This window comes from Monodon monoceros, unplaced genomic scaffold (genome assembly GCF_005190385.1).
Source record: "Monodon monoceros isolate NGI ecotype Baffin Bay Population unplaced genomic scaffold, NGI_Narwhal_1 Super_Scaffold_15, whole genome shotgun sequence".
Lineage (NCBI taxonomy): Eukaryota > Metazoa > Chordata > Mammalia > Artiodactyla > Monodontidae > Monodon > Monodon monoceros.
This window is the reverse complement of record NW_021703771.1, coordinates 73,050,445-73,065,038: the sequence shown is the minus strand read 5'-3', so window position 1 is coordinate 73,065,038 and position 14,594 is coordinate 73,050,445. Positions and strand designations below refer to the sequence as shown.

General features: G+C 41.5%; 1 protein-coding gene across 2 annotated transcripts in view; it reads right to left on the bottom strand.

Annotated features, from left to right (window-relative positions):
• Positions 1–12,458, bottom strand: part of PCMT1 (protein-L-isoaspartate (D-aspartate) O-methyltransferase) — a 44,784-nt gene extending 32,326 nt beyond the window's left edge. Inside the window, exon 1 of one of the 2 annotated variants that reach the window (XM_029224371.1) lies at positions 12,047–12,458. In XM_029224371.1, the coding sequence (XP_029080204.1) occupies positions 12,047–12,356 (310 nt within the window). In that variant the 5' untranslated portion in view covers positions 12,357–12,458. The remainder of the gene's footprint in view (positions 1–12,046) is intronic. The other variant, XM_029224372.1, reaches the window with a different exon arrangement.
• Between the last annotated feature and the right edge of the window lie 2,136 nt (positions 12,459–14,594).

The following is a 14,594-nucleotide window of genomic DNA, read 5'->3' as shown; positions in this document are numbered from 1 at the left end:
TTCTAAAAACAGGCAGCAGGCCAGATTTGGCCTGTGGGATGTAGTTTGCTCACCCCTGTTTTACCTCATTAGGGTGGTGGTTACACACCTATATTTGTCAAAATTTTCAAATCATACTCTTAAAATTGGTGCGTTTTTACATAAATTATATCTCAATAAAGCTGATTTTTTAAAAGTGTAAGCCAAGGATTTTATATGCAGCCAAAACTGTTCTTCAAATATCAAGGTTATAGGAAAAAAAGTCTTGAATGTGCAAGAACTCAGGGAATGCTGTACACACAAGCCCTTCCTAAGGAATCTTGTAGAAGATGTGCTTCATCTAAACAAGGGATTACTAGGGATACATCAGAAAAGGACACATATCCAATTTTAGAGCAAAGACTAAAATTAAAAGGGTGGATTGGTCTGCCTTCAGCAAGAATCCTGTCAAGTTATTTTAGCCAGAATCCCCCATTACCCCTGATGTTTCCTCTTAGTAATTTTCCACCCACTGATGCCCACCCTGCTCCTAGGCTATAAATCCCCACTTGCTCATGCTGTATTGGGAACTGAGCCCAGTTTTATACTGAGGTCTCTTTTCCCCTATTGCAATAGTTTCTGAATAACATCTGTTTTTAACTCTTTTTAAATTATTTTATACTATTTTTTAAATAGGTAATAGTTTTTTAAACTATTTTTTAAAAAAACTAAAAGGGTAAAGACAGTGATGGAATAATAATACTTAAACGTTATTTGTTCTGACAAAATAGAAAGAAGGCAACTAAAAACAATGGGAAGAGGAAGAAAAGGGGAAAGTAGAATTAGATCATTGAGTCATATAGGTGACAGGAGGAATCAAAGGATACCACTTAATACTGACTGACCAGACAGTAAATAGTTAAGAAAAGGTGGTTTAAGGACACTATTAAAGGTATAAATACAGACTCTCCAAATAACAAAAGAATATTTTAAAAAATCAGCAAACAAGGCACACCAACTAGAGAAACACTTAAATACTCACAGACTAGGTTATATTAATAAATCATCCGTCCATTTGAAAATATTATAAACTTTGGATTAATTAACCCAAATAGAAAGTACTGTTTCTACACAAATAAGCTTAGGCAAGCTACCTGTAAAGGTCATTAAAATAAAACAGTGAAAGCATTTTTTAAAAAGTTTTAAAAGCAGCGTAATAAGAGAGATATTGGACTTCTCTGGTGGCGCAGTGGTTAAGAATCTGCCTGCCAATGCAGGGGACACGGGTTCGATCCCTGGTCCAGGAGGATCCCACATGCCATGGAGCAACTAAGCCCGTGCACCACAACTACTGAGCTTGTGCTCTAGAGCCTGTGAGCCACAACTACTGAGCCCGCGTGCCACAACTACTGAAGCCCGCCTAGAGCCCGTGCTCCTCAACAAGAGAAGCCACCGCAATGAGAAGCCTGCGCCCCACAACGAAGAGCAGCCCCCACTCACTGCAACTAGAGAAAGCCCGTGCGCAGCAACGAAGACCCAACACAGCCAAAAAATAAATAAATAAAGAAGTAAATTTTTAAAAAAAAAGATATCATTTACTAAATATTTGTCATGTGCCAGACAAAATCCTAAGCACATTACATACACTATCTTTTGAGGTAAGAACTTAGAAACAATGAAACAATCTTATACTGTCTCTAACAATCCTATAAAGTAAGCACTATTATTACTCCATCTTACAGATAATAAAATTGAGTTCAGAAAGAATAAGTTGTTCCAGATCACAGAGCAAATAAGGGGTAGGGCCATTCAAATTGAGATGTTAGATTCCTGTTGACCAGTTCACTGTACTGCTACCATATTCAAATAGCTTAGTGACTTCTACTAATTCATTTCTCAAAATACTTCTTGAGTGGGTCATTTGCCCTGAATTCAATTCAAATTACAGAGGGGTGATTCATAGACTCTCAAGGTCAGAAGGGTCATCAAGTCTAACTTCTTCATAAATTGGTACCACGATCTCTAGTTGAAGAGCTGCACTGATGTGGAACAGTCCTTTGCACATTCAGACCACACTAATTATCAGAACACTTCCCTGTATTAAGAGGAAATCTCCCTCTTTATAACTCATTTATATAAACCTTTAGTGCTACGCTCTGCAGTCACAAAGAATATGCTGAATTTTCTATCCAACCAACACTTTTTACACACCTGAACATATCATGACCATTTCAAGCCTTATCTTTTTCAGGTTAAGCAGCCTCACTCAATACATCCAATTACCATCATATTCACTTACTCATTCTTCTCTAGATGAATATTTGTGACATCTAACATCAAACACATTGCTATAGGCACATTCTAAAAATCAAGTAAATTAAAGAGATTACTTCCCTTAAGCTAGATAATATACATCTACCAAACTCATGTGAGTTTCTTTGGCTGATTTCTTACTCTACAGAGGGACACAGAATTTACTAAAAAAACCCTAAATAGTTTTAAAAGCATGTCACCAGTCATTTATTAAGAAGCGGAACACATAAGGCTCAGGATAAAGCTTCCTTAGACAATTATTGGGTGGTTTCCAAAATTTTCATTACAAGGTTCTTATTATTTGCTTTTTCCCAGGATTCCATATTTTGAAAGATGCCTAAAGCAAGCTATATTTACTAAGTTATTAAATCATTTTCCCGTTTTTGACAATCTGACATATACAATTGCCAGTGCCCTGAAATACTTCTAGCAAACAGCAAAGTAATTTAACATTTCACTTTGCATGTATAGCCTAATTATGAGTAAACATGAAATTACCATTAGGCTTTCTAAATTAATGAACAGTTTTAAAACTACCCATGCCCAATTTTCCTGCACCCTAAGGACCAAAGATCCTAATTAAATAATTATAATAATGGCTAATGTTGATCCTAATATGCAATGGATCCAAATGAGAAGTTAGCAGAATTCAAAAAGGAGAATGCAATAGAATCCAAGCTATAAACCAAATAATTTAAAAAACTTGAAAAAATTAGAGCCACGTTAAGAAGGTATCTGTTCCTCTTCTCAACCTGAGGAGTGGGAAGGGTGAAGAGGGAGATAAATTCCAGGAAAAAGACAAAAATACTATACAAGAGTCATGATTTAGGTAAGAAGAAACTGTGGCATGATTTCAAGCAACTGATAAAGTGTAAAAAATGGAAAAACAAGGAATTCCCTGGTGGTCCAGTAGTTAGAACTTGAAGCTTTCACTGCTTTCAATCCCTGGTCAGGCAATCAAGATTCACAAGCCACACGGCCAAAAAAAAAAAAAAAAGGGAAAAACATCTGACTATTCCTCCTCAATACTAGAGGAGTCTGTGATATTAGAAACAAAGAGCAGGGAATAAACTCTTGCATGCTACGTAGCTCAGCAAAGTGTTGACCCAATCATTAATGTTTGTGATGATGGTTATTACTTTTCAACACAAAAATCAACAAAATGCAAAAGATTTATTTATTGCTCAGAACAAAATGAAATGCTATCAACTCTGACAATATAAAAGAGCCCCTAGGGGCTTCCCTGGTGGCGCAGTGGTTGAGAGTCCGCCTGCCGATGTAGGGGACACGGGTTCGTGCCCGGTCCGGGGAGATGCCACATGTCGCGGAGCGGCTGGGCCCATGAGCCATGGCCGCTGAGCCTGCGCGTCCGGAGCCTGTGCTCCGCAACGGGAGAGGCCACAACAGTGAGAGGCCCGCGTGCCGCAAAAAAAAAAAAAAAAAGCCCCTAATAAGTTGGAAAATGAGTATCCTTTCTTACAAAGTGGAAGGGTTAAGGGATAGTGTCAGTTTACAAATTACGGAACAAAAAATTGAGGTTAAAGTATATTACTCAAAGTTACAAAGGTAACCACAATAGAGGAAGCAAAACTTACGGTATAACTATATGTGGGGAAGGGAGTAAGTTTAGAGGGTGTAAATACTCCTCCATCTTGGCAAGAAGTCAGTAGATGATGTCCAAAGTTGATAAAGAAATAGCAGTTTAAGCATATGCTTTAGAGACTGAAGACAATCACCAGAAGACCCAAATATGTAGTTAAAAGTGTTCACTCGAGGCAGTCTGGGAGCAGGGAGGAGCAGGGCAAGCAATTGTTATTTTTCATTATAAACCCTTCTGTATTATTTTATCTTTAAATATGTACACATGGTTACTCGACTGAAAATTAATCTTAATTGTCCTAACCTTGTTATCACAGACAGATAGTACCTATAGAGATGTATACACAATGTGTATTTGCTCTAGTGAGCAAGATGTTAAGATGTGGCAGGGACTCCTTTTCTTTTCTTTTAATTTATTTATTTTATTTACTTATTTTTGGCTGCACTGGGTCTTCATTGCTGCGTGCAGGATTTCTCTAGTTGCGGGGAGCGGGGACTACTCTTTGTTGCGGTGCACCAGCTTCTCATGGCGGTGGCTTCTCTTGTTGCGGAGCACGGGCTCTAGATGCGTGGGCTTCAGTAGTCGTGGCTTGCAGGCTCTAGAGTGTAGGCTCAGTAGTTGTGGCGCACAGGCTTAGTTGCTCTGTGGCATGTGGGATCTTCCCAGACTAGGGCTCAAACCCATGTCCCCTGCATTGGCAGGTGGATTCTTTTTTTTTTTTTTTTTTTTGCGGTACGCGGGCCTCTCACTGTTGTGGCCTCTCCCGTTGCGGAGCACAGGCTCTGGACGCGCAGGCCCAGCGGCCATGGCTCACGGGCCCAGCCACTCCGCGGCATGTGGGATCTTCTCGGACCGGGGCACGAACCCGCGTCCCCTGCATGCGCAGGCGGATTCTTAACCACTGCACCACCAGGGAAGCCCCAGGTACTCCTTTTCTTTCACAGTGGTAGAACTGGGTGTATTACCTAGCCTCTCTGTAGTTACGTGTAGCCTTATGGTTAAGTTCTTGTCAATGAGAACACAGGCAGAAATTACGAACGCAACTTCAGATAATGCCCTTAAAAAAATGTGCATTTTCTCCTTTCCCCATTTTTCTCCCCACCAGCTGGAATATGGAAAGGATGGAGGTAAACTATCTTCAACTTTGTAGATGAGGGAAAGACTTTAGGAAGCACAACAAGAAAGAAGGAGCCCAGGTCCTCAAGACCATGGAACCACCATATTAGTTCTGAACTGCTTATACTTGGATTGTTACAGGAAACAGAAACTTTCGTTTTGTTTAAGCCATTGTTATTTTGGTCTTTATTACAGCAGACGAACAGGTACCCTAAAACACAAGGTATCTGAGGAGTAAAATGAGATCAGTCTGAAGAACAGGACTGGAGTTGGAGCATGGCAACAGGTTGTAGAAGACCCTTAAAAGGCCTGAAAGCTAAGCAAGAGGTGTTTACAATTGATACAGTAAGCAATAGAAGTCTAGGCAGAAAAGAGACATAACAGAAAGCAGTACACTAGGACAATCAGTATAATGTGCAGAATGAACCTGAGGGGAGACAAATTGCAAGTGTGATGACCAATCAGACACTTGAAGGCATATCACTCCAAGTGACAACTAAGAACCCAGGCTAGGATAGTGTCAGTGAAAATACAGTGAAGGGGATGACTATGAAAGGTATTTGTAATAACTGTTGAGTTAATTTGGGGACAGTCTGAAAGAATCAATAACTATTCCAAGACTTTTGATCTGGGAGAATAGAAGACTAGAAGCAATCCTGGCAGAGATGGAGAAAGAAGAGATCCTGTGCTGGTATAAAGCACTGAAAACACAGGTAAGAAAATAAGCTGCAGATGGATTTCAAGTCATGTAGAAACATTCTCTAAATTTCTGTAAGTAACTTGTTACAAAGTTACATCTCAATAAAAGAAATATTACATAATTATATTAGTTTTATGACTTGAGTGGTTGTTAATCATCTACTCTCTATTTCTTCTCCACTAACAAAATGCCAGGGAAAACAATAAGAAATGAACAAAATGGTCCCCTTTTATTTCCCATCTAGAATGATTAGGTGTGGTAAGAGGTGAGTGGAGCCTGAGACACCCTCCATACAGAAAATCTGAAAGGGATTAGTTTTAAATGCACACTATAATCAAAGAAGAATTTTAAGTGATGTCAAGTTATGATAAAGCATATCATCTAAGACCAGAGATTATTCAAAAATACGTCTTTCTCGGGGGGGGGGGAGAGGGTGATGAATTGGGAGATTGGGATTGACATACATACACTATTGATACTATGTATAAAATAGATAACTATGGGCTTCCCTGGTGGCTCAGTGGTTAAGAATCCTCCTGCCAATGCAGGGGACACGGGTTTGAGCCCTGGTCCAGGAAGATAGCACATGTTGCAGAGCAACTAAGCCTGTGCGCCACAACTACTGAGCCTGCGCTCCAGAGCCCGCGAGCCACAACTACTGAAGCCCGTGAGCCACAACTACTGAAGCCCGCACACCTAGAGCCCGTGCTCCACAGTAAGAGAAGCCACCGCAATGAGAAGCCCGCGCACCACAACGAAGAGTAGTCCCCACTCACCGCATCTAGAGAAAGCCCACGCACAGCAATGAAGACCCAACACAGCCAAAACTAATATATAAATAAAATAAAGTAGGTAACTAATGAGAACCTACTGTATAGATCAGGGAACTCTACTCAATGCTCTGTGGTGACCTAAATAGGAAGGAAATCTAAAAAAGAGGGGATATATGTATACGTATAGCCAATTCACTCTGCTGTACAGTAGAAATTAACACAACATTGGTAAAGCAACTATACACCAATAAAAATTAATTTTAAAAATACATCTTTCTCTAAACCATTATCAGTCTTAGTAAATACATGTAATTAACTATCTTGACACTATTTCTCAAAGGAGGATGTTCCTTGCACTCCTCACATCTCTGACAAACTAAAATGTTATGCAAAACTCTAAAATATAGGTAACCAAAAGTTAACTTCTGTGGCTCTCTCCTAAAACACACCCACCCACCCACCCCCAACATACATATCCCACAGGTGATTTCATGCAAACCATGATGTGATTAAATTGACAGAATCTTGGATTTGGAAGGGTCCTGAGAGGTCTAGTATACAGTGAAAGCAGATGACAAATCTCTTCCACAATATCCCTTACAATGAAATGGTCAACCATTCTTTGCTTCAACATATCCAGTGACAGAAAACACTACTTTTCAAAGCCAAATCTTTGACTGTTAGGATAGCTTTGTGAATACTTCCTTATAATGAGCCAAAATGTGCCTCCCATTTGTCCTGGTTTTACCCTCTACTACATGATTTCCCTCAAATATTTAAACACTACTGCTCTCTGTAACTTTCTCATTGCTAAATCAAACAACCTCCATCTCATCAAATCATCATATAAAATGCTGATGCTCTTGTCATCTTGACCACTCTTGTCTGATAATCTTCAGTTTTTCACTGTTATGCTTAAAGCATGTTGGCCAGAACTAAATGCAACACTAATAAAAATATGTGGAACAGCACAATGGAACTAAGATCACATTGAATAGAATGTAATACAACCTATTATGTAGATTTAGTGCTGCCCAATAGAACTTCTTATGATAATGGAAATGTTCTACATCTGCACTGTCCAGCAGGTCAGCCACTAGCCTCGTGTGCCTACTGAGCTCTTGAAATGTGGTTGGTATGACTGAGGAACTGAATTTTTAATTTTAGTTAAATTTAAGTAGACACATTGATATTAAAATTCTCCCTCAAAATCTTACCTATTAAATCTTATTCAATGCACTGTAAGTTTACTTACTAGTATATACCCATAAGACTGACTTGATATAAGTTAAAATGAGGAAGTATTTTCTGGATTCTAAATGAGCCCAAATTTCTGAAAAAAAGTCACTTAGTATTTTATTACCTGGCTATCTTTGGCCCATGAATGCACATGATAAAACTAATAGAATATTCTCTTTTCCACTGTTTATGCTACTAGTTGATAAGAACTGACACTCTAAATAGAATAAGAATAATTTCAATTTATTTGCAGAGATAAATAAGGATACAAAAACTATAAATTATCATAATGCTTACAAATTTAAGTGCCTACTGAAGAAGGTCTCCACTTTAATGTCTCATAAGGAACTCAAACCAAACATCTCCCCAAATAAACCCCTGCTCTCCCACACTTCCTTGCATCCCCCCACCCCACCCCCAAAATCCCTGCTGCTCACTCACTTGTTTCCAACTCAGAAAATGGCAAATCATTCCCATTGCCCAGGTCTAAAACCTTAGTGTCATATCCTCGACTGCAGTCTTTCTCCTACACCGCAAATCCAAATCTAGCACGTTCTATTTTCTCTGTCTAGAATACCTGTTCCCCAGCTCTACCTGCATGGCTTGAATTTCTTCCCTGTCACCAAATCTTTACTCAAATGACACCTTAGTGAGGCCTTCTTGCCTACAACTGCAAACCTACTACGCCATACGCCCTATCCTCCTTCCTTACTTTGCCACTTATCATGTGAACATATATTTTATTTGTCTGCTCCCACAAGAAGTAAGCTACAAGAGAGAATAGATGTTTGTTTCTCATTGCTGTATCCCCAGTGTCTTGCATATAGAAGATAGTCAAATATCAGTTGACTGATTTGACAAATTCTATATACATTATACATGCAAAATGACACAATCAAGGATGCAAAGGAAATATAAGTAGAAATAACTGATGGATTAGGGTAGTGGACTGAATTTTTTTTACAAAAATAAAATAGGTAAAAGAACAATTGTTAGCTTTGTTTTAAGTGGCCAGTACAGCATTTGAAGTCTGTTAAGAGTTAACCTTCCACAACACTCTGGCTTGGACATCCCTGCTCTAGGAGACCACCTCTCTCAAGCTCATCCGGTCCTGCCCCCTTCTTTTCCTTTTACCATGGCATGAAATTATCCCAACGAAAGTAGAAAATAAACTCTAATATAAACATTACTTGAATTTTCCCATTCTCTGGAATAAGTAGGCTCACAGTTGTTTTGAATTAATTTGTTTCATGAGTACCTTATCAGTCTATAATTATAAAATAATACTTTTCATTTCTAAAGACCTGTAATGTCCAACATGTGGCTAGTAGTTAAAGTTAATTTAAATAACACAAAAATCCAGTTCCTCAGTTGTGCTAACCACATTTCAAATGCTCAATGCCTCATGTAGCTGGCGGCTATGGTACTGAACAGCACAGATACAGACATTACAAGCAGCTCTGTTGGGCAGGACTGCTACAGACTTTTTTCCTAAAATTTTATTTTAAAGCATAAAACTGATTCAACTACAACACTGGCAGGGTTTAATCTTGTAATTTTCAGTTCTCTATGTCAGTGATTCTCAAGTGTGGTCCCCAGACCAGCAGGAGCATATTACTTAGGAACTTGCTAGAAATACAAATTATCAACAGCCCCAGCAATCTGTCTTAATTTGTTTTAACAAGCTCTCCAGATGATCCTGGAGATTTTGAAGCATGCTCAAGTTTTAGACCACTGTTCTCAGTCACTTAAGAGCATTTATCATCGCAACATAAGCTATGAGACATTATGAGATGTACCATTAGAGTCTAAAGTATTCTGTAAATGATATATCAAGTATGAAATCATAAACAATCATTTCTATTACGCCTTATAAAAGAAAAGCCTCAGTAGGTATTTTCAATAAAATAATTATAATAATATTAAAATGAAACCAATCATGAACTTTGTTTCGTTAAAAAAAATTAAAACTGTAATTTGCTTCCTCTTCCAATTTGCAGACCCTTTTTCACTTCAATATCAGCATAATCACATTTTAATCTTTTTCTAAAGATTTAGTTAGAAGTCTTAGGAAGAATACACAAGGGTGGAATAACCTGTAAAGAGTGAGAAATTTTCAATTTGTGCCAACTGAAATTCTCCCTTGAGCAAATATTACTGTTGTAACAAACTAATAAATAAAAATGAAATCTGGGGCTTCCCTGGTGGCGCAGTGGTTGAGAGTCCGCCTGCCGATGCAGAGGACACAGTTCGTGCCCCGGTCTGGGAAGATCCCACATGCCCGCGGAGCGGCTGGGCCTGTGAGCCATGGTCGCTGAGCCTGCGCGTCCGGAGCCTGTGCTCAGCAATGGGAGAGGCCACAACAGTGAGGGGCCCACGTACCAAAAAAAAAAAAAAAAAAAGGAATCTATTGGCTAGAATCAATTCAGCAAGAAGTTGAAACTAAAGTTGCACAAGTGTTACAAAAGAGGCTAAACAATTTGAGCACTCTTATTTCCTCTTACCAATCATAGCTCTAGTATAAAACGAAATATCCACAGTATCAACATCCATGTATGTTAAATATTTCTCATTAAATTTTCTGATAGGAAAACATCTTTAGAAATTTCAGCTAAGAATAGTAATGCAATACATTAAAGTAACTATAAAACCACTGGGAAAAGATCTAGTTTTGGCTGACTACAAATTTGGCCCAGAAAGGAGAGACTTTAAGAGCCTGATTGATTACAATTTCTGCCACAGCCAAGTGTCTACTGCGATAACCTACCGGTGGAAAATTACTTAATCACAATTCAAGTACAGAATGTTTCAGGTGTGTATGCTGTACTAGCAGGCACTAGATCATTTGAAGAAATTTTATTAAAATATTTACAACATATTGAGCTTCTGTTCGATCCATGGGAACCTAAATCACACTTAATATTGTCTCAGCACATAAATTTACACTTCCAATCAAATATCCTTCCATAAAGTGAATACTGGCAATGCTTGACAGCATTTTTAAAATCTAAACATTCATTACTAAACGCTAAGGAAACAAGTTTTAAATACTGGTTAAAAAAAAGTCAAATGACTAATACTAAGTATTAATACTAACCATGTGCCAGCCAATACTATTTATTTCTCTCACTAATCTTGGTATTCCTAGTATAGATCCAAGCATATAATATATATTTAATTGGCATTTATGAAAAAAGGAATGATTATTAAATTAAATTGTTTGAGAGGATTCAAAGATACTAAAAAAAAAAAAGAAGCCCCAGCCATCAAGGAGGTTACAAATCGAATTAAGAAACATGACAAACACATGAAAAGCTAAATAATCCATAACAATTAAAAATACCACGTGGCAGGATTGTGATTATTTGCAAAGTCAGTGCAAAGAAGAGTGCTGTAAATTCTGACCAGAGTGAGAGTATGATGGACTGCGGTCCTTCCTGGTATCCCGACCAGACGGCGACACTACATTTCGATTAAAATAAGAAAGTGACACAGCACTGGTCCCACCCTAAAATCATCATCAGAGGAAGGAATACAATTACTAAAGATAATGGTGTAAAGAAACTTCCATACAAGGCTTTTAAAGCATATGGTAGCCCTGAAAAAAGTTTGAACATTCCACATACACAATCGTTTGCTGGGTCCCAGGACCTCTAAAGGCTCCTGAAATACGCTGTCCCTCAGGAAGAGCATCTCCTAGTTATCTCTTCCTCCGCCCCCCACGAAGCTTTCCACTGGACAGCCGCCCCAGAAATTTCTCCCAGCATCCGCAATGACATTACTTTCATCTCCCTCTCCCTCCCCTCGCCAGTATCAGACGGTGGCATCTCCCGCCAGAGGAAAAAACGCAGGGCGGGGGAGGCAGAACCGGGGAGAAAGCTTGCAGCTAGGTCGACTGATATGACAGAGGAGGAAGTGAGAACACGCGGGGGTCGAGGGCGGGGTCCCCTTAGTTCCAGCCCAGTCTCTACGAGCCCTGGCCAACAGCCCACTCCCCAAGGCACGCCCCTCGCCCGCCGGACCCGGACAGGGAGGTGGCGGACTCGAGTGACAGCCCCACCACCTGTGCCGCGCCCCCTTCCCCAGGCCCGCGGGGAGACGCCTGCCCCTGCCCCACTAGCAGCGGCCCCTGGCTCTTTCTCTCTGGTTCCTGTGCACGTCGCCGATGAGTGACAGGTCCCGGGGGAGGCAATCGCCAGCGCTTGCCGTTCGGGACCGCTGGTGCAACCTTGCGCCGAAGCCCTCCAGCAGGCACAGGGGTATACGGAACGTTCCGGACGGCCCAGGGGATCCGATTCAGGCCTGGCCTTCCCCAGTTGCCCCACACCGGGCGGGGGTGGCACTTACTGCGGAGGTTGTGGATTAGCTCCGAGTGGCTGGCGCCGCCGGATTTCCAGGCCATCGCTAAGCACACCCGGAGCAGGTACAGAACCACCTTCAGCGCGGCGACAGTGCCCAGCAGCTTCCCCAAGAGTGAGACCACCTCCCACACGGTCACCGCCCCGCTTGCGTCCCCGCTGTAGCCGCCGCTGCTACTGTCGTCGCCGCCGCTGCCGCCACTGCGCGCTCCCGGCATCCCCCGCGGCACGCATGCGCTTAGTGACGCCGCGCGGACTCGGGTGCGGCCGGGTGGGGCAGGAGGCGGGGGTGGCCTCATGCGCTGTCGCCCGCGTGAGGGGCAGCTGCGGCCGCCCGGGAGTGGCGGGTTGGTCCCGCTGAGTCAGCGCCACCAACACCGCCACCTCTGAGTGGCCTTTCTGAGGCCTCGGGCTGCGCAACGCCTCCTTGCTGAGTTTGTCCTGTGGTCAGGCGGGGTGGGCCCTGGCGCGGTCGGTGGTGAGCCTCACTGCGGCTCTGGTCACTGAGCGCGGTGGCCGGTTGGCAGGGCGGACCTCGTTCCGCTGCTGCCGGTGGCTTCGCAGTCTCAGATCAGCTGTTGAGAGCGGCGGGTCTGCTCCTATATCTGTCCAGATTGTTAGACGGTGGGCTTCCTTTGTCCTGCCTCACCCAACCCAATGAATGACTAATATTTAGGTCGGTTGGAGACAGAGGTCCCTATGGTGGAGCCTCGATAATCTTAATAGAACTGGAGGGCAAAGGTCTTCTCTAACCCGAGTACTCCAGCCTCTGGCTTGTGACAATTCCGTTAGTGTTTCGTTAGCAGAGACTTTGGGACCCTGATTTGTTCTCAACTCTAAAGCACAAATTCAGAGAGTGGAAGAATACCGAGACCTGAGGTGGGGGGGTGGAGCGTGGGGAATCCTTTGCTCCTTAGGACAGCGCACTTGGTTAAAAATACTACAGTATCCTATGGCGAATGTGTTATTCGCCCAACACAAGTGTGCGTTTTCACCTATTTAAGCCTCACAAATTCCACCGTTAGACTGGACACCAGGTTTGTTGCTATCAGCTGTGCAAGACATTGAGTGAGAAGCTGACAAGGAACATTGCCTGTAGCATCCAACTTGCTGACTCCTGATCAGAACTGAGACTGGAAGAATCCAGTCACATTTAGTCCAATACACTTTTAAGGAAGGAAACAAAGCTATGTCAAGACATCGATGCTACTGCGTCAGCAACAATTTTCGTATTCTAACCAGACCTTAGCAAATGTGGTATCTAGTCTACTTCCAATCCTAAATATACTTATATATTAACTATTTCCCTGTGTTCTGCGATAATAAATGAAACAGTATTCTTTACTTCAATATTGGGAATAAAATTGTCAGTTTGGGACTAATAATTTTCTATTTCATCTCTCTGCTGTTCCCTAATAGTCTTCCAGTTAAAACCAAAACAAAACGACACCAGTCAGTTTTCAATAAGAACCTGAAAACTCTCTAAAGCTGACCTAGATGGACTGCATTTCCATGAGGTGCTTCCATAAGCTGTGGCTAGGAAATAGGACTGCCAATATCAGTTAGAAACAAAATCATGGCCCCTTTTAAAGAAACAACCAACACAGTTATGAATATAGTATAAAGGAGTTTTTTTTTTTAAGATGAATAAGTCATACCTCTTGTATGTAATAAGATTTACATTCAAATTGGGGAGATTTGCATCAAAAGAAAATTAGCAACAGGGGGCAAAATATAAGTGCTATTAGTGGTCTAGATATTAAGGGACATGTTTATTTAGATCATCATGGGCTGGAGTAATAGGAAAAGATAGAGGAAAGAACGGGTGCTTGAAGGATGGGCAGGATTCTGAGAGGAATTTTTTTAAAAGCGGGGGAGGGTGTATCATAGGTCTAATCAAAAGCACGAAGGAACCTAAGGCTCTGATTCCTGAGCTGTCGACGTTACAATTAAAAATCATTCTTAATTATATACATAAATGAATTGAGGATGGTCACAGAGGCAATGGGAGTCCAAATTAGAACTGGGGTCCTCAGAATTGCAACCCCAGTTTCTGACAGTGTGTATTAACAACGTTGAAGAAAAGGATTTGTTTGGGGGACGGGGAGGGAGAGGTTTTGAATAACAAATTGGTACGTTGACGGACGTACTTCCAGGAGAATTTAAGAGTTTTGAATATTTTCTATGCGCGGTGAAATGCAAGACAATGTTTAGGTGTGGCTACTAGGTCGTTTCTCTTGCATTGATTTTGTTTTGGTTTTGCTCTTAAATTTGTCTTACATTGCAAAGTTATTGCACAAATGTATTGTCTCGGTGTTTCTATATCGTTTGCAGATTAGGAGCAGGTCCTACAGCACAAGAACGGGAAACACCCTTGCCTGGGTTCAGAGCCTCCTGGGTCGGGCAGGGCGTCCCAGCTACCTCCCACTTGAGGGTTGGTGGTTCGTTCCCGCATTGCCTAGAGAGGAGAATTGGCTCTCTGCAGCCACCGTCCCTCGTACGGTCCGTTCCAATCAGGGCTCAGCGGGAAGGGGCGG